The 26479-nt window shown below is 41.2% G+C and overlaps 1 protein-coding gene across 1 annotated transcript in view; it reads right to left on the bottom strand.

The window, feature by feature from the left end:
* pkd1a (polycystic kidney disease 1a) overlaps positions 1 to 26479 on the bottom strand; it is a 108227-nt gene that overhangs the window by 25351 nt on the left and 56397 nt on the right. Inside the window, exons 15-29 of the mRNA XM_088936886.1 lie at positions 21286 to 21419; positions 16814 to 20448; positions 16041 to 16187; positions 13764 to 13907; positions 11570 to 11849; positions 8704 to 8920; positions 7809 to 7968; positions 7159 to 7311; positions 6331 to 6475; positions 5308 to 5913; positions 4483 to 4639; positions 3704 to 3956; positions 2271 to 2466; positions 1123 to 1293; positions 406 to 549 (exon numbers count right to left, since the gene is read on the bottom strand). Of these exons, the coding sequence (XP_088793012.1) occupies positions 406 to 549; positions 1123 to 1293; positions 2271 to 2466; positions 3704 to 3956; positions 4483 to 4639; positions 5308 to 5913; positions 6331 to 6475; positions 7159 to 7311; positions 7809 to 7968; positions 8704 to 8920; positions 11570 to 11849; positions 13764 to 13907; positions 16041 to 16187; positions 16814 to 20448; positions 21286 to 21419 (6542 nt within the window). The remainder of the gene's footprint in view (positions 1 to 405; positions 550 to 1122; positions 1294 to 2270; positions 2467 to 3703; positions 3957 to 4482; positions 4640 to 5307; positions 5914 to 6330; positions 6476 to 7158; positions 7312 to 7808; positions 7969 to 8703; positions 8921 to 11569; positions 11850 to 13763; positions 13908 to 16040; positions 16188 to 16813; positions 20449 to 21285; positions 21420 to 26479) is intronic.

The raw sequence follows: 26479 nt of genomic DNA, 5'->3' as shown, positions 1-26479 counted from the left end.
GGATGGATGGAAAATGTGTCTGCCACTCTGTAAGCCAACTACTGTGACAAAGTAGCTTTTGATCCTAGCATTGATAGTGGTCTGTCCCTTTTCATGTTTAATATGATAGCCACCCGGCGACGACCATCTGCAGGACGCAATGGCAGTAGGTTCAAAAAGGGGGCTTCCTGAGCCTTTTTATGACTGTGTCATGGTACCATCATGAGACAGGGTTTCCTCTGAAATTGGTGCAGCCACATAGCTGACACTCGGACCCTCTTAGTTTCAGCTGTTAAAGAGCAGTCTTGGGTGAATGATGGATGAATGGTGCCAGCACATTGACAGGTTTTTAAAACATACAGTACAGCTGTAGTCTGGGAAAGACTACAAATTAAATTCTTTTTTCATTCAATGTCTTCCGCTTACTTGAAGCTTCAACCTCTATGTCCACCATCCCTTCTGTTTTGTCATTGTCCACAGAGAGCCAGTCTTCAATGAGGAAGAAATACTTGTTGCTTGTCTGCAGGTCTTTTACCACGACATACTGGAGGTACCAAGAGGGACTCAGTCCTGTCGGCAAAAAGAGGAGCTTTGTAAACCTTGTGAAGAACCACAAGACAGACATCTATAACTCTCTGTCCTCCTGGGTACAGTAATAAAGCTAGGAACAGGACACATGATCCGAGGCAGAAAGTGTTTGTTATAAAACAAAAGCAGAGGAATTTATTTTTATTCATTCATTTTTACACCTTTAATCTAAGTTACTAGTAAATAAACCTACTTCAGAAAGACAGAGACACACCGATTATAGTACAGTAGCAGTTTATAGTGATTTCACTCATTCATTGTAACAGTGAGATGATAGCAGTGTTTTTCCCCACTGGCAAAGAAAGAGCAGTTTGCAGTATGTATCAGGAAAAATCCTCATTTGTTCCTGAAAGGCCACAGTCCAAAGGTTTCCATCTGCATGGTAAAGAAGCTCTTTCAAACAACCCCCTCTAGTATTCTCAATCAAGCATTCAAAATGTTGTTTTTTTAAGCGGGATTATAAAACAGGTAAGGACAAAACACTTTGACATGAACACACCACGAAAGAAAACGACCTCAGAGAATGATGTCAGTGGCAGCCGGCAGAGTCTTTACCTTTGTTGTCGTGCCAGATCCGAATTTTCCAGATGCTGCCCAGATTGCTGTCTGTGGAGATGTGAAATATATCCAGGCTGCTTCGCGTGAAGGCGCTGCCGCTGTCCAAGTGTCTGTGGCCACTCCTGCCCTCTCTCCCATAGAGGCTGATCCCCACATGAGCCGTGGTGCCTGCAAAGAACAGGCCCGACTCAGCTCCACCATTCCCAGCTCAGCCACAGCAGAGGAGAGAGCTGGGAGGGACTGGAGACACTTATCGCGAAGAAGGAAAAATACTGTGTATTAAACTGAAGGCAGCACAAAACAGCTAAACTGTTTATAAATGACTTTATATAAGTTTGTTATAACCTTATGTTATAATGTTTATTACATTTATATAGATATATTCTAAATTGTTATGGCAGGCGATTGTCATACTAACTTGTCATAGCAAGAATCAGAAAAGTGACCTAAAGCAAATACGTTTAACCCGACAAAAGTCGAAGAGTTTTAGCCAGGCAAGCTCTAGATGGGTCGTAGCCAGGCTAAAATGAAAATGTATTATTCCAGATTTTTTTGCTGTGTTCTCTTGTAAGTGTCTAAGGCTATTGTTTTATTTTTTCAACTTACATATTACCCAGGTTGACCAAATCTAAACATTATAGTATTTGAACATTATAGACTGACAAAGAAGCAATGGCAGATCAATCTCCTTTAGTAATCAATTAAGTAATCAACCTCCCTTAAGTGTTATATGTTTAAAAATCACCACATACCACTGACATACAAAAACTGTATATTGGAGTTCGCATGGAACAAAAATAATATTCATGATGATTCCATGACCGCTCAGCAACTCTGCATAATCCTGTCATGTCAACTTGCGTTACAACAAAGCATTAAATCATTAAGTCATTTGTCATTAAATAGTCAAGCCTTTGCTGTCCCACTGCTCTTATGTTAGCTTTTGGCAATTCCTATAACAATAAGAATGACAAAAGGAGAAACAATAAAAGAAGGAAAAGGATGTTTCTTTGTCCTCATCATTTAAATTTTTCTATATACTGTACACACTCTTAGATAGGAAAGCGATTTCTTGGATCCAGGGACAATTAACGAAACTCCAAAAACAGACAGAAGACGGGAGGGTGGGTATTCTCCGTGCCCACCTGATCCTCGACCCCAGCCGGTCTTCACTTGGATCTCGTACTTGTAGAGACCATCCTTGCCGCAGAAGGGAATGACCCCCGTGCGCTTGATGTCGATCAGGTCTAACTTCCTCACTATGAGGGCCACGATCGAGAAAGTGACGAAGCTCACTGCGCACGTCAGCAGTACAATGTAGCTCATTTCTGGAGACGGCTCCTGGAACAGAGGAACACATATTTCCCGTGTAAAAAACTTCACCAGTTTAAATCAAGGAAGGATCTTCTGAAACTGTTTACCCAGGGATGGGCAGTCCTGGTCCTGGAGGGCCTTTAGGTTTTCACTCCAACCCAGCTGTTAATGAGCAAGACCAGCCTGTTTCTGGGCTTAACTGAACCAGCTTTTCCCAGATCTTCAGGTGCTGCTTTGAAGAATCCCTCAAAATAAAACAAATCTGCAGAACCAGGACTGTCCACCCCTGCTATTTGCTATGTACTGTAATGCATTTGTGCAGCAACACTGAGTGTTAGTACAACACTGTCCACATCGACTTTGATGGTAACAATCCATTTACCGTAAACAACCCATCTACTAGGTAGGTGCTATATGAAGAAGCCAAGTCCAGATATTTTATATGCCATTAGGGATTTGCTTTAGTGTTGCCAAGACTCACTTGTCGACCACTTTAAGATTGACCTACACATCTCAACCACTAACATGATTAAATCAGCACAGCTGAAGCACATGAGCTGTTTCTGCAATGAAGGGCAAAGTGTCCCTCTCTCATACTAATCTTTCTTGTACCCATGTGTTTCTTTGAAATAATAGGGCGGTTCTGATAGCAGAAAGCACTCAAGCACCATTTGGTTTTTAAAAACGCCTTCGAGCGCAGAGCGTATCTTAAGACATCACGAAGGCAGAGATAAGAAGCAAGAATGGGAGAAGAGAAATGAACAAGGGTGGCAGCGATGATGAGAGATTCCAGCTGCTAGGTGTGGTGAAACGCCGGAAACGCCTTTTTATCAGCACTGTTGAGAGGGTCTCTGTGAACTTTGTACATACTTTTTCTGCTGAGGCTGCAGTTATTCATAAGGTGGACATACAGAACTGGTTTGAACTGGACTGGAGGAATGCTGGACACAAGGGATGTTATGTAATTCTATATTGTGTTATATAGGAATGCCTGCTACAAAACTAAGTAACCAACTGTGTTAAAAGAAGTTATCTTTGGCAAATAGGGAAGAGTAATGCTGTCAATCTGATCAGCACAGGGATGTGTGATATAAAAATACTTAAAGACTGTTCTAATTTAATCACATGAAGAAAACTGCACTGAGCATCTGTCTGTGTGTTTCACTCCCATGCGCCCGAAATAAAAAAACTTATTTTATTTTCCCAGACAGACTCCTGACTGTCTTTTCAGGGGAGGCGGGAAAATGTCTTGCGCAGAGCTTACAGGGACGATGAAGACCACGGACTCTGGGGGCACGAAGAGGCTGGCTCCGAAGGCGGTCAGGTGCTCCGTGCGACAGACGGCCCTGCCCATGGTGGTGTCCTCCAAGGGCACCATGCCGTCCGTCTTCCAGAGCAGCTCGCCGGCATTGAAATACTGACAGAGGGAGGAGTAGACGCCGACCTCCAGCCGCACCGGAGACGACCGGCAGCCATTGGTCACGTTCACATAGTAGTCTTGCGTTGTGTCATAGGCCCTGGAAAGAAGAGACGGCGGCCATGAGATTTCACTGCCCTTTGCCTGTCAAATTTTAAGGCCAATGGAAACCCCTAAAACTCATTTCATGTAATGTTCTGCCTTTTTTAATTAAATGTGCTCTTGTGCTCATGGTAACGCAGTAACCTTTTGAAATAGTTTTACAGCTGTGAAATTAAGAGTCTTTCCAAAACCCTTGTGAAATTCTGTCAGGCATATTAGAAGATACTGATTCTGTAACTCTGGCCTGGAACCTACAGTATTACTCAAAGCTATATAAAGTCTCTCCCAGCATGCATAACAATGATACTGTTTTTTTTCTGCTTCATCAGACGCACTCGCATGTGATGTTTTGAGCGATGCTCATCTGCATATAAAACTAAATCAATGTATTTCACGGCATAGCAAGACACACTGGCAAAACAGAATATGTAAATGATCTATGAAAGTTATCATATATACAATATAGCATAATACCAAAATATCTTTGTTCTGACATACGAGGAATTAAGTATAAATTGATTTACTCTGGAGATAGGAAGAAAGTGTACGGCTTGTGATCCAGCCCTTTAATCAGGCTCAGGGTGATCTTCTTCTGTGCTGTGCAGTTGTGCTCATTGGGGCTTCTGTGGCTGTCTAGATAAGCAGTAATGTATGGCTCTGTTCCCTTGACAGCACCAGCATCTGCAAAAGATAAAAGACAAAGGAATTTTGTCTGCGTCTTCATCTGTGAAGCTAGTGAGTTGTAATTATGACAGGGAAAATTTGATTATTTTCTTCTTTTTATGTGGCGAGAAACACCCTTCACTGACAGAGCAAGCTTTCAAACAAAGCCAACACTAAGTCCTACACGTGTTATTTATACTGAGGCTCTATTCAACCTTGCATTGTCCCATGTATGCAAACATATTGTTGTGGTCACTTCTGCCCCAACTGTTGAGGCTGGAGTGGGTGACCCCCGGAACTGAAAGTTTATGTCTGTTCAGAAGAGAGATGGGGGCAACTGGTGGTGGGACCACGTGTCTCTCTTAAATAATGAGAGGAGTCATCACACTAGACTACAAAAAAGAGGGGGGCATTTTGCCTGTCTAGCTTGTTTAGATACCAGTACCAGATTTCATCCAGCTGTTTTCTGAAAGATCCAAGGGTACAAGTTTTAGCACCTTGGCTGAGTAGATTACTCCGGATTCCCACATTTTGTTTGCACATGCAGTTTACTGTAAGTACCTCCAGCTCTCAATCCTACACATTGTATCTATGTAGCTTCAATGAGGGTCCACTGGTTCATGTCTCACTGCTGATCCTGAACTACTGCTGATCCCATTCCTACTACTGCTTCTAGCAGTACTTACCATTGAGCACTGTGAATGTGAGCTGCACATGTAGCCCAGCTGCTCTGTTAGTGTTGCCTGTTCTGACCATCACGATCACGGAGCTCCACTCGCTGACGTTGGCCGCCCCAGACAAGACCTTCTTCACTCCGTTACCGTTGGACACCTTCACCGTGATGGCCTTGTTTGCGCTCAAGCTGGAGATGGGAATCTGGGTGCCGTTTTCCGTCTGGAACTCCATCGAGGCCACTTCCGTCGAAACGGTGTAGTTGTCCACGTAGCCGAAGGGGAAGGGGTTGGACTCGACCTGGAAGAGGACCTGAACGATGTGCGGCACGTCCTTGAAGGTGGTGTTGAAGCTTTCCGGGATGGAGAAACGGCAAGTGGGGTCGTCAACGTAGCACAGCAAGTTGAGGGGGTCCGCGCGCTTTCCGGCCGTGGTGATCTCCGAGCCGTTGAAGACGAGGGGTTCCTCGTTCAGCACGCGGGAGTGCATGAGGATCCTCATCAGCTCGGAGGACAGGTTGTAGGCTTTGGAGGCTACCAGCAGCTGATCATTGCTGATGCTAAACTTGTCCTCTGCAGCTGGCTGAGGGGGTGCCTGGTTCACCAGGTGAATCAGATCTCCTGAAAATCAGAGGAGGAATAATGATGCCCTGTCAGAAAATGTGGGAATCTCATCCAATCCTTGGATTAGATCTTCAACAGTAAAAGCTTGGCTTCAGATATCAAGCTCAGATAAAAATGTAGTATTCTTTATGTAGTATTACCATGAAAAGGATAATTTGTCAGTTTTCAGCTACAGATGCCAGCTCACAGGACTGGGATTTGAAATCATAGCAATTAGTACAAGTTAACTCTGGAAATAGCATTTAAGCTGATCATATATTGTGCGTATATAGGAGCTCATTCTGACACATTTTTTAATTTGATAGCCATCCTCTTCATTTCAATGGACTTCAATGGCTCAAAACCTCTGCACTATTTACTCAGCTTTCTGTTAGAACATCCTAGTTACCCAGACAGCTACTGCATATTACTCACCCATTATGTTGAGGATGTTATCAGCAATTTCTGTGGGGGTGACTGTTCCCTGCCTTGTGTCACTTTGCAGGATGTCCAGCATGGATTCCAGCTTGGTAAGTGTAATCTTCTGACACTCCTGGCAAATGAATTCCTTGCTGACGGTCTGGAAATGAAGAAGCAATACATAACTAACACCTGACAAACCAGTGATATAATTGTCGGAAGAATTTCAAAGCTGCTTTACTTTCACAATGTTGAGTCACTTTAAAGCTATGCAGCACTGGGTAAGTTATAATAATAATAATAATAATATTAATAATAATATTATTAATAATAATAATAATAATAATAATAACAACAACTCCTTGTATGTTTTATAACTTGTTTTATCACAAAGAACCCAAAAGAACTCTCCCTATTGGATGAGACCCACTTTTTCAGCACCTGGATGGTGCAGCACCCATATGGTGCTCTCAGTCCTGTGACTCAGCACCCAAATTTAAACAACATACCAGGGTTAAGACCCCTACTCATACTAAAAGTAACATGGAACATTTAATGACATAGTCAGGACCTAGGTTTAACATCTTATCTCAAGAATGGAACCTCCTGCAGCAGAGTGTACCATGCAAACTGGAGCGCTGGTTTCGAAATTCTGGCCCAGAGGGGAAAGCACCCCCTACTGGTCTAACAATGCACCAACACAGCTCCCTTTGCAGGTCTCCATTCCCAATACTGCCCAGTGCCAGCCTCACATACTGGAGCTTTTGAGATCTGAGATCAGACTGGCCCAGCAGTGTTAACTTATTCCTTATGAGAAGCAATGTGAAGGAAATCCTGTCTTACTGTGCACTGCGCCAAGGCCGCTGATGTCTGTTTAATGTCATTGACCGTGTTGACGTCCAGAGAGACCAGGGCTCGTGTGATATTGCTGCGGATGATGACGCGCTGTTCTCTTTCTCTCCACAAGTCCAAGGATGGTGGCCCGGTTTGTTCATACTATTGACCAAGAGGAAAAACAGAGAGACTAGGTGTACTCGTGTAATCTACAGCTTGCGATGCATACAACACAAAAGATGTTAATGCTGCCAAAGCCCAGACGAAACTGAGCTCAGCACGACAAAGACTTTCGGGAGGAAGGTTAGGGCTTACTCATCTCAGCCCCCACTTCCCCATCAACACCTTTACTGCAGCACCCTGGCTCATTCCTCGTAATAGGAGGTCGGGCAGCTTATCCTCTCAGGCAAGGGAATCGCATTCATTAGGATCTAACTGAACTAATGGAGCAGCCCTTAGGTCTAATGAGGCTCAAAAGTGAGTTATGGGTTTGGCTGTATGAAGCCATTTCTGCTCTCCCTTCCATGCTTCCAAGGATTAGGAACTGGATGCAGAGACCATGCTTTCATAGTGTATTGGTTCTTGGTTGATGGGTCCCTGTCAATGCAGAGAAAAACATGCTCTTATTGTTGGAGCTTGAGATCCATGTCACTGCCCACCTCGTTGAGCACGGTGATGAGGGCCAGGGAGAACTCGCGGACTTGCTGGGGATCTCCCTGCTTCAGCAGATCCTTAAGGGCTGTTTCGGTTTGGTTATACAGCCATTGAGTGAGGCTTTGAAAACCCTGCGGTGGTTCGGGCAGTCGAATGACCATCGACCTAAGACACATAAAAAAAGCGCTTACATTACCACGTTTATTCCATTAGGAAAAAAAACAGAGCTTTTAAATAGGATCGAAACTAAATCAAAATCTTAAATTAATATCACAAAAATAAATAAACAAGCCATTCACATCGGGCTCCTGAAACTCTCACTTGGAATATATGCAGGAGTTTCCTTACGAAAAAAAACACGTTGCTGACCATATATATTTTCCATTACAATAAAAAGAGAGCAAAGGTATAGTTCTTCTGTGTCACCAATATCTGAAGATCCCCCTGATACTCCTCAAAGAGCCAGTGTTTCTGAATTTATTTATTTTTTCTAAATAAATAAGTAAATGATCATAATTCTTTTTTCATGAATGTCACCTCAAAATTTGAATCAGCAACTGTTCGTTAACTCAATTCACAGCCAAAAGATCACCTTTTCTCTTAGGTTACAAGCAGAAAGGCAAGCCTGGACTGGGTTTATGGCCCCAGTGAGACCTGAATTTGTTCTGTGAAAGAGGATGAAACAGTGTTTTGTCTCCATTGTTGGTTATTTATCATGTTTTTGCTGATTCTATTTCTAGATGTAACCTCCCATCTATGCTGGTTATAATGTAGTTAATGATATAAAAAGAATAGTATGATTCAAAAAAATGAAAGGTGATTTAAAAATCACATTCAGAAATTCTAAGAGCAGTTGAAGACTTCAGAGGCGGAAACATGTTTCAGACCACCGGTACTCACTGGTTCAGCGCCACAGTGGATGCTTCTTGGTGGTCCTCCACTCTCACCGACACATCGACCTTAAAGTTATTGGAGCGGAATCCTGGGGGAACAAAGGCTGAGTATTCCGAGCTGGTTCCCTTGTACACGTAGAACTCCTCGCAGTAACTCTGAACGCACCGGGTTACAATCAAGCTGTAGACTAACGGCGTCTCCGCGTCATCTGAGTCCTCGTATCCTAGAGGCAGAGGAAGAGTCCAGTCATGACTGACACACCTGTCGCGCGCATTCAGACGTTGAACACACAGTGATACCAACGTGCACGGCTGATGTGGTCACACTTGCTGGAGCCACTGAAGGGAGACCGTGTTTTAGAAGTCTGGGAAACTGCACATAACTGATAGAATGACACCCATGCAGTGCAAAACACAGAAAGCTACATCCATCCACTGTGAAACCTAGACAAGAAATCAAATTAAATCAAAACTTTAACTTGCAAAGCACTTGTAAATTACAGACCCAGTGTTTGATGACAGCTTTTCATACATAATAGTTGAATGGGTTGAAAATTTGAACTCAGTCAGAGTTGTGACAATGTCTACACAACTATAGACAATATTAATATAATACATTAAAATTCTCATGCGCAGATTCACATGTATAGCATCCATCCATTTTAGGTGTTTTATCCGATAAAGGGGAGCTGGAGCCTATCCTGGCATGCAGCAGGCACAAGGCAGGGCGCCACCTGGACAGGACGCCAGTCCATCACAGGGCACACACGTACACAGACACAGGCACATTCAAATGAAGGCCAGGGCCAATGTAGTAGAAAACCAAAGCACCCAGAGGAACCCACACAAACACAAGGGAGAACATAGAAACTCCATGCAGGTAGCACCCCAGAAATTGAACTCGGGTCCTCCAGTGCTCCAAGGCAGCACTGCTAACCACTGTACCACTGTGCTGCTCCATCGTGGAGTCAAGGTTCTTTGGATATATACATTTCTATGTGATGTGCAACTCCACAGGATGTTCTCTAACTTGATACTTTGATCCTTGGCTTAACTATAAAAATGGAGCTCATTGCTCATTTAATAAAATCACTTAAAATATCATCATAACTTCCCTGTGCTTTTTTAAGATTTCTAAAGTGAGCTACACGTCTGGATAATTTCCATTCTAAAATGTTTTCACACAATATACTTCAGTGCCTTTTAATATCGTCTACAGCCACAAAAGGTGTTAGTGGACAGTCGTTCAAAACCAGGAGGCAAAAACTCAAAGCCAATTCATAGACAACTGTGCACAGCAATGACTTCATTATCAACAGCTTGCAGAGGACATCAGCTGGCCTGTCAGCACGGCTGAATGAGCGCTAACACCTTCCTAGATATTTTCAGGTGACGGCCAGGAGGAAAGACATAAAAATACGAGTTTGCTTTGTATTAAATCTCAGACATGTTAGGTACTGTCATGCTTTAAATAAAAAAATGAATGGCTTCAGGATGGAGAGCCTTTTTATTAGAAGCAGAACAATCAATTCAGTATGCAGCCAGTGTCATTCTCATAGTTGAAGCATTTTAACCTCAATACTACGTACCCAAAAGGGTAATAGCTGCCTAGTATTATAAAATCATTTTAAATTGTATGTATTGTTTGGTGCTGTATAAACATGTCATCTGTCACTGTGCTTTATCTGCAAGTGCAAAACTATACAAAATCCCATATGCCAAAATGTCAATTGTGATGCTATGAGTATTTTCACAACCGTCTGAAAGGTAGCTGTTTGTCAATTTGCAAAAATATACTGGGGATTCAAAAGGAACAATTGTTGATTTCTATATTAAAAAGAAAAAAATGTAATGCTACATCTACAATTTTTATTCTATGTGATTCTGTTATGTTCTTCATGCTAATTAATATCTTCTTTAAGACCTCCTTTTCAAACTGACTTCCAGAATTTGTTTTCAGGAAGAGAAGGGACATCTGTCATTGCCCTTCAGATGACTGTGCAGGTGTCATGTTATTCCCTGTTCTACTCTAATACATTGGATTTGGCATGTAAACAGCTGGATAACAGAGTCAAGACATGAACAAGGAACAATGGGTTACTACCTAAGTCCAGTCATGAAAACACATTATATATTTTTTCCCAGCTAAGCTCCCAGTTACTTAATTTAACTTACAGTATTTGAACAAATAAGTTACTTTAAATTTCCAGCTTCAAAATGCTTATTAAGCCAAATAAGGGCTAAGTTAAATGACCAAGAGCTCAGATGAAATTAAACTTTGAACACACAGACACTCTTAACTGTGTACAGGGATCCTTGCTTTCAAGGCACAAAATGATGTTCTATTCCGAGTCTTTGATTTGTGCCTTGAAAATTTCTTCATCGCCTTTCAATAACCTGCTCGCACTTGTACAAGAAAGATACAGATCAAAGCACTTGCATCGCTGCTGATCAAAAGACTAGATTGCTCACCACAATTTGCTTTTCATGTTTCAATCAAACCAGAGTGACTGTTCATGACCAAGTAGCTCAAAATTAAAATCCAAAAGTCCAACCATGATATTTGTAGAAATTCTTAAATATCATATATTCACTCAAGTTGCAAGTAAATTAATTTATTCAAATAAATTCAAAGACTCTTATCTTACACTACAGGAAAAGCAACCTCAAGAACATTTACTGAATTTTTAAAGAGCAGAACAAAATTTAAACTAGTACTGTTTACAGTACTTTCATCTTTACTAGTATTAGAATGCAATTTGTTTAACGATTGTTACCAATTCTGTTGTCAAAAGGCTGTGCATAGTTTGTTTTCACTGCATAGCTATGGGAATAACCAAATATATTGACACTTCTACCGTAACATTTCTTACCTGTGCATGTGAATTGTATTTTGGTGGTCAGGGCACTGGCAGTGGCATGGGGATGTAGTGTGCAGGACCCACCAGCAGGGGGCAGGTTAGGTCTGAGTTTAATCGAGGCCACACCCACGCCATCCATCATGGGGTCGGTGACATGCAGGGTGAAAATGTAGGCATCTCCGTCACGCAGGATCCCCTGGCGCACCACCAGGTTCATGCCCCTACTCCCCGTGGTTGTGGTGCTCATGTTCAACACCAGAGACTCGTTGTTTGAGTTCAAGGCCGTCCAGTGCTGCAGAAACCAAGCGGAGCAAAAATTATGTCACAACTGCCGGCCACAGAGCGTGTGGCTTCTTCACACTAATCAAACATGAATACCCTGACCTTTCTTTGAATATTACCAAGGAGGTGCTTGCATCAAAAGGCACCTCATTAGCCACTATTCAGATCTGGGCAGACACCTGGCAAATCAAATTTAATTTAAAAAGGTTTGAGCTGGGGAGCTGCAGCAGCATGCAGGCTGCAGAGGAACACGGAGAGGTTAATTCCACACTGAAAAATCAAAAGAAAAGAAAAAACCTTTCGGTTCTTGCTCATTCTTCAGGTGTGACGCCACACTGAAACTCAGCAGCAGAGTTTATCCTTTCTACCTTCAACTTCGAATTAAGCCCTACTTGTTCCAAAGATCAGCGATAACACAGAAATGCAAGGAAGGAGATGGAAAGTAAGCACATGTACTTTCAGGACTGAAACCCGAAGTCTATTCAGCTGTTTTGCTGAAGCTGAATCGAGAGCTTCTTTTGCCAACAAGCTACTGTACCATGAACCACACAAGGAATGAATGAATGGCTGTCTGTCATTTCTAACCCTCATCTGTCACAACTGTAGGAAACTAAAAACAGCTTATTTTGGTACTGATGAGTCCATTTGAGTTACCTTAGTGTAGGTAATGTATAACTTTGATTTGTGATTTTAATAGTATGTTTTTGAAGTATAACCATTCCTCTTGTATTTACTGAATTGTACAATTGTACTACCAACTTGTAATCTCTGCCTCGTTTCCTTACTGATATTTCTAAATTTATAGACCCTAATTTGATTCAGCCTTTATAGAATAAAAGTATACAAGTTATAGAAGTATAAAAGTTAATAATTCACTAGTATTCCTACCACATACACTGTCTGTATTCTGGTTATTTAATATATACTAGCCATTTAAAAATAATATTTATATATAATACTGTATAACCAGTTATACAAACTGGTTACAAACTAGCATATATTGGGTAAGCAGCAGTCATTAAGATTTTCATCCATATCAATTTCAGCTTCTCTATTATATTATATCTATTATATACGTTAATAACCCAAGTTAAAGTCTCCTATTAATATCACGTCAACTTTGACCACGTCTGAATTAAGTTGTCTACAGGAGAGACTTATGAAACACCTGAACACTTGAACATTCAACTAAGAAATGTCTAAATCGGGCATCTTTGCTTCAATTTTCCAGCTTGGAGGTTATTTTTTAACTTACACTGTAGTTCTACTTCACCAACCCTTTTAATCCAGCTTTTTCTTTCGGAGAAATCTGTGTACCACAATCTGATCCCGTTATTCATCCATTGGATCATTGTGACACTTTTTTGCTGGTCTGAAATTGGTCTAAAAATACCAACAAACTTTGGGGACTGTGGCCCTTCAGGAGTGACCTTGCTCAAGTATTAAGTATTTAGTCATAAAAGTATTTTTCCTCCACAAAATTCTCTCTTGGGATATTTGAAGAACATTAGCCTCCCTGCTTCAGCTGTTAATATTCTGTCATTTTAAACTTGAGTGACAAGATGGCTTCCTGATCTGGAAGAAAGCATGATTACTCATGTTTGTCAGCTGGCAGGATCTGAAACTTCTTGTATTGCTCTGAACTTGAAAATTATGATAATGCTTCCAACAACTTCGTATTTTCCTAACAGGGAAAATGAATCAGTTCTCTCGTAAACAATGAAGCCAGCGAGTTCTGGCTCGACCTGCTGGGCACAAGAATGAGTTTCTTTTCATTGGCTTAGAGAAAAACAAAAACTAGAAGGAAACAGCAGTACAGCTGTGAGTGCCATCGAGTGATATTAACCACAAAAACAAATTAGAAACAGTGGTTTACAACAATGTCGTTTTTCAAAGAGGGGCTGCTTCTGAAGGCTTCTCTTACCCCAGTGTGAGAGTTATCCTGACAGTTGCTGCATGTCCCCGCCAGATAAACATAGGAGCTCTGGCTCACTTCGTAGACAGACTGAGCTTTGCAAGAAACACATTCCAGCAGCACCATTGGGATTCTGCCATTCTTCACTAAAACCTGAGGAGAAACAACACAGAGAAGCAATCCTTTTATGCCATAATGCCTTAAGCGGAGGCCACCAAATACATTCAGTGACCTCTTTACATGAAACTGATTTATTCTGCTAGAAGAATATGTTTCTACTTTCTTATAAGGAGCAAAGCAAATCAGATCATGAGAAAAAATTAGCAAGTAGTCAAAACAACAGACCTCAGAATGTTTCTTTACAGCATGAGGATCTCACTTGGAGAGCGACTTTTTTATGTATTAGAATTTTGGAAAATTCTGTTTTGTACAATGGAGCTCAAAAATTGCAACTCAAAGCTCATCAGCTTATGTGCAGATGGGGAAACAGTCAACAGGTCTTGTGTGAGCACTAAAGGTCAGAATAACAACGAGGGAGAGTGTAATGCACAGTTGAAATTTTAATCTCCAAGAGAAAGTAGCATGAGAGAGATTGTCAATATGGTATGCAGTTCCTCCTTTAAAGCAAGGATAAAACACCATGAAAGTATGAAAGTCTGGGATTGATTATTCAGTATATAAACAAGAGACATACTGTAGAGGAACAACAGAAGATGCTATTCTAAAAGGACATCATTCAGTCATTCACCAAATGTCATGCAAGGACGCCCATGAAAGGTTTGCTTTTCAACTATATAATTACTCTAAACACAAGGCCAAGACTGGCATTAGCAATAGGGAAGCTACGTTTTTTTCTTCCTCTGTTTGTGATGATTTCTTAAATGAAAACAAATTAACAGGAGTGAAAAGGATTTTGATGCACCAAGCTAAAAAGCTCTGCTTTCATCTTAAGCCTGAAGCAGCGGTAAAATATACTGTACTGTAGGCAGAAATAGTCAAAAAACAGCAAGCAGAATCATGAAGCTTGGGTAGGAGCACAAACACTGTACACGGAGGAGGGTTATCAGAGAATCACAGGGGATATTTAAGGTAAAGTCCATTAGGCAGTGCAGAGCTGATGTGCAATGTCTATTCAGCTGAAGATTTGCGAAGGATGCAGGTAACTGAGAAAAGACACTGTGGAGAGCTGAAAAAGTTGAAAAACACCTAATGGGGAAGCACTCATTTGAACCCGTTCCAGGTAAATAAAAACAATTCACCTCAGGTGAGATAAATGTTGCATCCAAAAACTAAGCTACAATCAATACATCCGCTACAGTTAAAAAAATGTGATTTATCTCTGTGTGTGCTTCATATTGAGTTTTTGAAAAACTGAATAAAAAATTATTCATGTTCATAGCAGGCTGAAAAAAAATGGTTAATAAATAATGAAAGTCTCTATTTGCTCTAGTATTTTAGGTGTTAAGGCTGCCCGCCACCAGCCACCACACTCCTAGAAAATGCCTTTTAGGAAGCAGAATTCCTCAATTCAAAAACACAATGAAAATCTCATTGCAGTGGCTCAGATTCATTAACACTAACACCAATCGTTAACAATTGTTTTCTGTGGAAATAACACAATTAAGCACTGTAAATGTTTGCCTCATCTTTCAGTTAGTTGGGACTGTTTATATATTTATTATTCACATCAAGAATTAGTTTTTTGTCCCTGCTAAGAATGTGGTATAATTAGCATGGTAAACAATGTCATAAATGTTGAGCATGGTATCTACTGTAGGGATTTGAAAAGCTCAGCTATTGGTTACTGGTTTAACTGGATCACTTTAACACCTACTCCTGGTTTTTTAAGTGTTGTGGTCTTTAACTGACCTGGAAAATGTGTAAACACTCCAGCCCTCGAGGACAAGGACTGGACACTCTTGAGCCTTACAGAAGTATTTCACACCTATGTTCATAATCTCTTTTACGTCAGAGATCATTTTTACTGGTCTGGAGATCCACAGGACCTTCTGCTTTCCTAATGACCAGAGCCCTTAAAAACTGAATGAAATGATTACTGCCATGCTGTTCGGAATGATAGCTGTTTCCAAATCTTTGGTCATTGCGGAACTGGAGTTCTCCTTACAACCCGCAGGGCTCTAGCCCTTCTGCACCAGCAGCAGGGATCACTGGTTTACAACAGATATGAAAGAATTTTTAGTATAGACATCTGGAGATTAACATGGTAATGAAACGTTTTTCAATGCAGCGTTAATGTATATTTTCTGAAACGCAGGCAGTACGTACAGTCTGATTCGTAGACTCCGGACTCATCCCTGGCTTGCTGACAGTGAGGCGAAATGTGTATTCCATGTCCGCCTCTAACATGTCCTCGGGAATTACCAGTAGTGGTTCCTTTGAGCCAAAATGCAAACTACATCCAATAGGGGAGTTCTGTGCAGAAAAACAAAACATAAGCAAGCAGTTTTGAAAAATAGTTAAATAGTCCTAGAATTGATCCACAGATCATGAGATACCCCTGCATTTGTGATGGTTAAAGTTCAACCAAAGTTAGAAAACAGATAATAATAATAATAATAATAATAATAATAATAATAATAATAATTGAATTTGTATAGTGCATTTCATTTCTGACCCACAAATATTTTACGTATATTAGGAGGCTCTCTTCATCCAATACTCAAGTGTAGTTAGAACCTCAGTTTTCTGTCTCCATAGATGAATCTCCTACAGAACACTGTCCTACAATGTCCTCGGGCACTATCTTGAGGCACTGTTTTGGAACATACACCTCTTTCCGGACCAGAAAGATGAATGACACCTACTTGTTCATTAACATCTTTTAAAAATGAATCCAGCTTTTGATTAGAATGTTTCTATCCCAAAACTGACCAGGCCCAAACTTGCTTGGCTTCTGAAGTCTGATGAGATTGGGCTATGAAATCATATTACTTCAATAAAAATGATAAAAGTGATAGAGAACAAGTGTAAAAGTGTGATCTACATTTTTATGACAACAGTTTTACGTTAGAGTTAAAAGTGATAAAAAATGAATTTACCTTTGATGAAAGAAAGCAGTCCCAGGAATAGCTTAGAGGTGACTGGTTTTCAGCATCTAGGTTTGGGTCGTAGGACTTTTCTCCGTTTAATAGCAGATCTTGAGATTTGGACCAGATTCGAAATGTCCCACCATCAATTATTGGTACCAGTTTTCCTGGGATCACACTGAGACGAAGGGAAATGCTCTTCCTGAGTGGGCTGCCTTTGTATGAAAGGGAAAACACCACACAGTAGCTGCCTACATCCAATGCCATTTTTGGAATGGCCAGCTGAGGTCTTCGGACATCTACATCATCATGAAGTTTTACTTTAACAGTATCACGTAGGTTCGCACAAGCTGACACTCTGTAGATTTCCCACAAATATTCCACATCGTACCTGGTGCATCCTTTTAAGTCAACAGTTGCCTCCATGTAATTTCTCTGTGATCTTTTGATCACCACCTGGGACGAATGCACCAGCTGGACCTCTGGTTCCTCGCACTCAAGTTCCTGTATAGTGACGTTAATCTGGGCAACAACGAAACTCACAAAATTGCTGGCATTCACCTGGACGGTGAACAGCCCTGGATGAGAGTAGGCATGGGAGATGGATGGCGTGTTGCTTTCTTGTTTTTCCGAACTATCTCCAAAATTCCACAGGAATGTCCCTTCGTGAGGTCTCGGCAAAACGAAAGCAGTCAGAAGAACCAACTTTTTGACCAATGTTTCTTGAGGCTGAGCTTCAAGGACAGCAGAAAGCAGGATGTTCTGGGCCTGTATTACTTTCGTTATGTTCTGACCTCCTAATGCATTGACGGCTCTCAGATATATGATTAACTGGCCTGGCTCTGGGGGTGTGTAAAAAACTTCCTTCCCAATCAAGGATGTCTTGGAACCAAAGTGCAGGTCAAAAGTCCAAAGGTAAGTCACACGGCTTCCCGACTGAGTTTCAGCACTGAACATTTTAGTTACACCAACTGGGATGGCTTGTTCACAGCAGTTAACCATCGTCAACCTACTAATTGGCTCCATAACTGTTACAACTGTACTTGTTCTTTCTGAGCTGACCTGGTTCTGAGCCGTCAGATTAACAACATAGGTATCCACTCTGGTGAACTGGTGGGTAAAATTTAAGGTATTTAAGGTAAGCACAGTAGAGTCACCACTAATACTTAAGTGAAAGCTCACGGACGTTCCTGATGATATACCAATCATGAAAATGACATTTTCTTTCACGGCAGCAATGTTCCTGCTGGCTTTAAGTTCTAACCCCTCTATTTTATCTTGCACAGTAAAGTTTCTAGTGGTAACCGCCCAGCTGATGTCATTAGAAACATTTAATGTAATTGTATAAAGCACCGCTATAGGGAAGCAATAAGATATCTGTCGTCCCATTTCAGAGCTGTTGGGAAGGTGCCACGTCCAAGAAACGTTGGTACCTGTTTGGATGTTTCCCTGTAGTGTCAGAGTTGTGCCTGAGGCAATGTACTGCTGGTCTGCAACATCTTTAGGGGTAAATGTTACCCCTGAAACGGGCTCCTGTACACTTATCCAATCCGAAGCTGTATTAGAGCTCACTTTATTGGCAACCATGACGCTGACAAATTTGAGCCCGGGACTTTTAAACTGATGAACAATGGACTGATTCTTTGAAGTCAAGGTAAAATTATCATTAGTGGACCAAAGGCATTCTAAATTTGTGCCACCACTCACTAACAAAGTAATGTTAGTAAAGGCATTTACTGCAACAGGATTAGGAGTTGCCTTCAGACTTACACTTCCTACTGGATCTAAAAACTCAATAGTTTTGATTACACTGATTTGGCCCAAGAGATTGGTGGCCTTTACAATAATGTCATAAGTGCCGGGCTCAGGGAAGTTGACGATTGCTTCCTTTCCACTGATGTTCAGAATGGCCTCTTGGCCTTTCAAAATGGTCCAGCTGAAGGACATGTTGGTTCCCTCACGGAGTGTCGCTTGCATATGGAGTGCTTTATTAGTCATGAAACAACAGCCATCCACAAGATCATCAGCTAAAATCTGAAGACCCTCGAGCTCTCTTAAAACAAAAATAAAGATGCTGGCCTGCATTGAGTTAATTCTATTCTCTGCTGTGACAATGACATTAAAGGTTCCAATGGATCTAAAGGTGTAGTATATGGTTGATGACCCAGGAATCGGTGTACACCTGTCGCAAAGAATCCAGGAATAATGAACATCATCGCCTTCTATGAGATGTGCATCAAAATTAACGGATGTATTCAGAGGCACGTTAATCATACTTGCATTGATTGTCAAGCCACGGATTGGTGTTATAACGGAGACAGTAATTTGAGTACTGTTAGTGCTAACCTCATTGGTTCCTGTCAGGGTGATGTTAAAATGGCCAGAGGAATTGTATGCATGTGCAGCATTACGACCCATGAGGATGCTTCCATCTCCAAAGTCCCACGTGTAATGTGCCTTGCAATAATCACAGAAGGCTGTAAACATATACACCTCGTGCAGGGCTAGATTATTGGATTTTGTGCCATTGTGCTGAATCACCACTAAGCCAATAGATTCTTGAACCTCTACAAGGGCTGTGTTGTTGCTAAATGAGATGTTGTTGAGAACAGTCACGGTCACAAAGTACCGTCCTGGGCTTTTGTACGTAAACCCCATTTTGTTGGTTCCTCGAACAGAAGAGTCATTGGTGCCAAAGTCCCAGAAGTATGTGTACTGGAATTCGGGAAAAGCAGCTACGATGAACTCGCTCTCCTCTCCCAGTCTGGTGTAGCTGCTCTGAGGAAGGAGGGTGACATTTGTAACCACTGGCTGAACACAAATGCAAGTGAAAAAATTGGCTTTGTTCACACTGCTTGACAGAACCAAAGAGAGATGGTAGTTTCCACTCCTCGAGAACCTATGTGCCACTTCTGGACTGTGGTGGATAGTCCGATTTGGTGAGCCATCCCCAAAACTCCATTCGTACACATAACTTGAAGAGTTGCCAGACACAAAAGCAATGAAGCTTATGTTGAGGAGCTCCTGAATACAGCCAGAAGGCTCCAGTTTCAAGACTTCCAGCACAAACACCTGAACACGGAGGGACACTGACAGAGAGTTGACATGGTTCATGGCAGTGATGTTCACCACGTAGGTTGCGTCTTTCACATATTTGTGTTCCACCTCCGGCTCAGCACTCGTAAGGACACTCCCGTCTCCCATATCAAAAATCCATGTGATGTTATTCCCAGATTCCACAAAGGCATTTATATAGGTAGGAGTGTTAAGTTCCGTAGGCCCACTGGAGGAGGCCGTCAGTCCTCTGATTTCTTCAAAGACAAGGATGCTCATCTGAGAGCCGATACTGCTGATTGTGTTGTTGGCTAGGACACTAAGGGTGTAGACTCCGCTCTGACTGAAGGTGTGGTTCACTCTTCGCTCACGCCCCTGCAGACAAGGAGAGCCATCCCCAAAGTTCCAGGTGTAGACGATACCATAAGGAGAAGGCAGGGGATGGGCCTCAAACACTGCTGGCATCCCAACAACCAGTGGGTCGGTGTCATTCTGTATTTCCACAGAAGTAAGGATGCTGTAGACAAAAACATGTACCTTCTGGCTGACATTTTCATACCTATTGGACACTGACACAGTCAGGGTATATTCTCCTGCAAAGACAAAGCGGTGTAAATAGGCCGTAAGTAGTGTATCGATGCAGTATGTACAATGGTAGATAACATTTACAAGGTGATGGTTTGTAAGCACTTTCAGGTTCTCCTGTTGACATTTAAGGCGTTAACAGTTTCATACTTTGTCTTAGTTGCTCATAAAAAATACATGTTTAAAGTACATGAAACCAAATCAAGTGTTGTTTAAAATACTTAGGTTTTGTCCTGAAGTCAGAAGACTTTTGATGGTAATTTTTACTGTATGCTAGTTAACTTGCCAGGAATATGTTTGTCAGTGTGTAGCCCTTGGACCTGTTTGTCAGCTTGTTGTCAAAGTCACTATATGAAACATACAACATGGCTAGACAGACTTCCAGAATGTGTTACAAAGCATTTCCTGCTCTCAGTTTTAAATGCACAGTTAAATGCAGGACACTATTACATAATTTTAGAGAGTTAACGTAAAAAATTGACAGGCATTAAAATTAAGATTGATTATCCTATAGCCTATTACCAGGGCTGTTGCATTACCTGGAAATTAATCTGTACCAGTTCAAGCTAACATGCATCACAAATCACAGCTTACAATGAGACAGTACTGTCACAAAAGTTCTGCCAGTCACTCACTCCTTTGTTAGCTAGAACACCTCACATTTGGACTTTTCCTCATTTGTACATTGGTATTTAATTAGAAATACAGATCTCTTTGGTTCTTCATTCAACAGAGTAAAGGCAGGGAGTACATTGTCAAGTTTCAACATACTGAAGCTTTGGACTTGAACCAGACAACTAGTCTCATGGTTGGAGGTCACTGTTAAAAGATGAGTGCAGGCTTACCTGGCTGTGGGTAGGTGTAGGTTACATTTTGTTGTAAAACCACCTGCTTTGCATTGGTTTCAGGAAGAATAAGAGAATTATCGTAGGGCGGTTTGAAACTATACTCTTGATAACCTCCATCCCCGAAGCACCATCTGCAATTTAAAAGGGAAAGCCATCAAACAGTGATAAGAAATCAGGAGGATTTCTACTATCATTCCATGTGAGAATGTTATCAATACTGAAAAAATCTGAAGAAACCATTATCGCTGCATCTCAATAACTGCACAGTTAACAGGAGGCCACACTCATCTTTCATTGCACAAGAGTGTACACAACAGTTCTGGACAGAGGAACTGCAAGCTAGGATTTCTGGAGATTAAACTGAATCAACTGGAGAATATCTGAAAAGGTAAGCTGCAAAAAAGACTATCACAGGCAAATTACAAAGTGTTGAATATGCAGATATAATTTATTGTATATTTAGATCAGAATGGTGCAGAAGGAGAAACTGCAACGTTAGGTCACAGACATAATGTGATAAAATACATCCAGGTTCTTCACTTCTTTATTTATGTAGAAAAAGCCTTTTAAAAGTCTTAAACTGGCAAGTTATATACAATATATAAAACAGACCATGCCAACTAATAAAATATTTGAACATGTCAGCCATTTCTAGTGCTTCAGAAACTGCGGCGGTTTTATTGCTTTCTCTGTATCTTTAAGTCTATGCTTTCTGTGGAGCTCCAGGAGCTGCCAGAATGACGTCACACACAAAAAAAAACATTCACTTCAAAATAAGAAAAGAAAGGAAAGAGAAACAGAGAGACTGAACCCTCTCAAAATGTTTTAATTTACAATAAAAGGACACTTTCCAGCTGCTCATTTCCTGCCTGTGGGATTGAGGCAGAAACAACAGTACTGCTACTTAATTTAACCGTGTCTCAGGACACAGAAGAAACAGATGTTCTGCAAAACAGATTTTACTAGATTTTTACTGAACTCCATTTCATACATTGTAAACATCCTGTCTGCACTGGTGTGACACTGGCAACAGAGAACAGGATCGCGTCAGTTTGCAAAAGGCTGGAGGGGTCACTCCAAATAGAACTGTTTTGGGCATTCTTTGGTCTGTTTCAAGTTGTTCTTTGTTGCTGTTGCATCATTTGTCAGCTCCCGCCCAAGCTTTACACATTAATCCTCTTAAGGTTTTTTAAGGATTTAATGAACCACTTGGGAGTTTACAAGGATCTTCTTGTACAAAACGCTGTCATAAGCAGCCTTCTTTCCTTTTGAAGAGGTATTAGCTATGCTACACCAAAAGACATCTAATTTGCTTTCTTAACCATGTGAAAATCTGATGCTGGCAAGTCTGTCTTGCTTCTAGCATGGTGCAGTATTCAGTAATGGAACAAAGGAAAGTTGTGGAGGACTCAGTATGAAAGCTTGCAATCCTCCTGTCATAGGCTTGTATGAAGGCTGTGTGGTCTGGACCATTAGACAAATCGTGCCTGGGTATATGTAGCTCTTGGAAACTGGTGTTCATATGCTCCACTGTACATACCACTGGTTGGAGATACTTTTAAAACTAAAAACAGGCCTCACACAGAAAATTAGCCTAAGATTAAAAACTCACTAGGAACAGAAAACAGAGGGCACAGAGGTATCACAGGAAAAGGACAGGCCACCACTGAGCAATTGGAGGTGTTAACAACTAAAGTTTAGTGTAGTAACACTCCTGTACTGTACTGTTCCGTTCTTTTCCAGCCATGCTAAGATCATCTCTGTTTTTCTGGTAACATAAGATTAAACCAAACCTTCTCAAAGTATATTTAAGGTCTAAAACATTGCTTTCATGATTTTGTCCTAGTGATTGAATTTGGAAAATGACAGAATTATTTTATCTTGAGTTAAGTGTTTTGCTTCCTCTCTGACACAAAAGAAAACATATTATTCTGCAGGGTGTCAAGAAGTAAATCTCCCTTTCAGAATGCGTACTGATTTACAAGCAATATGAGATTATCTTTAAGCTTTAAATTAAGAGCCAGACACTTCCTCACAACACCATAGAGTGATTGAAGTTACTACATGCACGAACTGACCTATAGGTTAGTTCTATACACAAAGGATGATTGGGTGTTTTGTACAGTTCCATTTCAGGGCTTTCTATTTTAAACTGCTGACATTATGCAACGGAAAACATTTTCTCCTTCTTTCTCATGTGAGCAGTCAGAAAACTCCCATGAACCTTGACCCATTACAGAAGAATACAGAATACAGAAATAAGTCTCATTGTCTCAGCTTCAAGGATGAAGGTATAGGCTGGTCTTCTGTTTAAAGAATGAAAGTAACGCAAAACCTGTTTGGCATTTAGCCTAAACCGTGCAAAACAGGGAATAGAGCCGTTACAATCAATCACAACTTTAATGCAGCAGCGTTTGAAGACAGTCTGCAATCACACCCAGGTGATGTAAGTTGCTCTGGCACCGTTTGACATTCTATCACCTCGTCTCTTCAGCAAGAGAGTTTTTACAGAGTGCTAGATTGGCCATCACAATCATCTGAACCAACTTCAGCATGGGTGGATTGGAGGAGTTCCAGAAAACCGAGCCGACTTGAAATCATTGAAAAATGTGGGAAGAAAATCAAAGGGCAGATAAAATACTGGCATATAGAACGTTATAAAAAGTGTGTGGATGACATAAACAAAGCCGAGGCCAAACCATAAGCAATAAAATACACTGTTATGGAGAATACTTTTCTGTATACCAAACTTTGGGGAAATTTCTACCATTGCACAAGAGTGGAGAATTTATAGTTTAAAGGTAGTTTAAGGATGTGTCCTTAACTTTAGAGATTAAGTATATGTCTATCAGGTAGTTATATTGTCATAATCCTATACTCTTCCATCCACCCATTTTCTAGCTGCTTCTTCCAAATCAGAGCTGGGGAGGGGCCAGAGTCTATCCCTGCAAGCAACGGGTGCAAAGTAGGGTACACCCTGAAGGGGACACCTGTCCATCGCAGGGCAGACATAGACAAACACACACTCTCACACACCAGGCTCAATGTTCCCCAGAGCCAATTACCCTACCAGTATGTCTTTAGACTGTGGGAGCACACCAGAGCATCCGGTTAACCCCCTTGTGAACACTGAGTGAACATACAAACTCCACACAGACAGCACCCCAGGGCTGGAAGTAAGAATATAATATATCATGTTGCATGCTCCTTATTCTGTCTAATTAAAGGCCATACTGATTCAATCTGACAAAAACACAGTTCCGACACTTCTACCAAAGGACAGCCCATTCACATCTGACAGCAATTTCGAAATGCTATCATTTTAAATTGATAGGTTACGAATGGCAAATTCCAAAACTGAAACAGAAATGGTAATTTTCAATAAAAGCTGTCAAAATACTGGACAAAGATTGCGGAAAAGACAGAGCAATGATGGTGCATCACATAATGAAAGTATTTTTTCCAGCCTTCTGAAAAAAAAAGTAAGAATGTATCTCAAAACATCAGGATGTATATCACTAAATCTGTAATGGCTTCTCATAAAAATGCATTACAGGCCAAATAGGAGTTGATGTTTCCTGCTTATTGACATTTAGGGCCATTGATTCATTAAAAATTAAGACTACTCATCAGTGTCTCTTCTTTCCTGAGTGTAGGTGAAGCAGAAGTAGAATTTTAATGATAAAACCCACAGAATACACCCAAGGCAGCAGAAAATACACTAAAATGAACAAAACCTATAGAAATCAAGTAACACAAACAAATGAAGTGTAAGCTTTTGTTATCAAACAACAACACAATATCAGAATAAAGCAATACATGCCCCACAAACAGGGAATGTAACACACCTGGGATCAGAGTTGCGCAATTAAGATTGATTAAGATAGTAATTAATTAATATTAATTACTACCTATTAATATTATTTTAATTGGTCTGAGCAAAGAGTCTTAAGCTTGAAACAAAATGCTGAACTGCCCAAAAAAAACAACACAAGTAGGTATAATGCTGATGATCTCAGAAGAAAAGCATGATTTTATCAAAATCACAACACAGCAAGGGACCGTGCACAACAGTTTCCAGGTGATGTCAGTGAAAACGGGGGTATTCTTTTCTTTGTACTGAGTCAGAACGTGATAACCACAATCAGTTGGTTTGGTTCCAAAACTGCGACTGGAGCTATTTTTGTTTTGGTTTCATTTTTGATTTGCTCACAGCTGCTGATGTTCTGTACTGTACCTCCATTCTGTGTGTGGTCCAGCCCAGAGCCCACATGACACACCCTGATCAAAACCTTCACCCTCAAAACTTTCACCCTCACGTACACTTTGAAGTGTTAAAATTCTACATTTTCCAGGCTGTTCTTTCATCCTAGATTGCTTCATTTTCTAAATGAGGATGTATACAATTACATTTGAATATGATTATTTTCTTTTTTCCCTGTGAAAGAACTTAATTTATGCATATTTTCTGCAGAATCTGGAATCAGTTCCTGCATGATGCGGTTGGGCCTGGTCACTGGTCAATAGCCGACTGTGACAGGAAGTCCCCAGGATAATCTCAAACCAAGAAACGGGTGACTCAGCTCTCAGCAAGATCTGAGGCCTCCCATACACCCTCTGGCATGCGGGGCTGTCAGTGAGAGATGCACCGCTCCTCCAGCAGGGGGCAGTGCAGCCTGTGTTGTGTTAAAAGACAAGTGGCTTGAAGGTGGGCTGGTTGGAGGAGGACTCTTCCTACATGTCCTCATTCTCCCCTTATGCAGGGGCAGGGTTTGTAGCTGCAAGCCAAGATGTGAAAAACACACAACTGACTATTCCAAATGGAGGGTGGGTACTGATAAAATAATCCAATTTTTTTTAAAACAATCTAAATTAAAAAAAAAGATTTCACAGTGGTTAGTTAGTATTGCTGCCGCACAGCACTGGGGCCCTGGGTTCAACTCCTGGGCTGCGGTCTGTGTGGTGTTTGTATGTTTTCCATGTGTTCACGTGGGTTTCTGGGTGCTCCGGTTTCCTCCCACAGTCCAAAGACATGCTGGTGGATTGATTGGTTTCTGAGAAAACTGGTCCTGGTGTGAGTGTGTGTGCCCTGTGATGAACTGGCGTCCTGTCCAGGGTGTACCCTGCCTTGCACAGCCGTTGCTTGTCAGAAACTGAATTGAAGACAATGGATGGGCGGATTGTGTGTTTT

This window comes from Atractosteus spatula, chromosome 18, assembly GCF_055471065.1.
Source record: "Atractosteus spatula isolate fAtrSpa1 chromosome 18, fAtrSpa1.hap1, whole genome shotgun sequence".
Taxonomy (NCBI): domain Eukaryota; kingdom Metazoa; phylum Chordata; class Actinopteri; order Semionotiformes; family Lepisosteidae; genus Atractosteus; species Atractosteus spatula.
The sequence above is the reverse complement of the archived record's forward strand: the minus strand, read 5'-3'. Positions and strand labels throughout refer to the sequence as shown.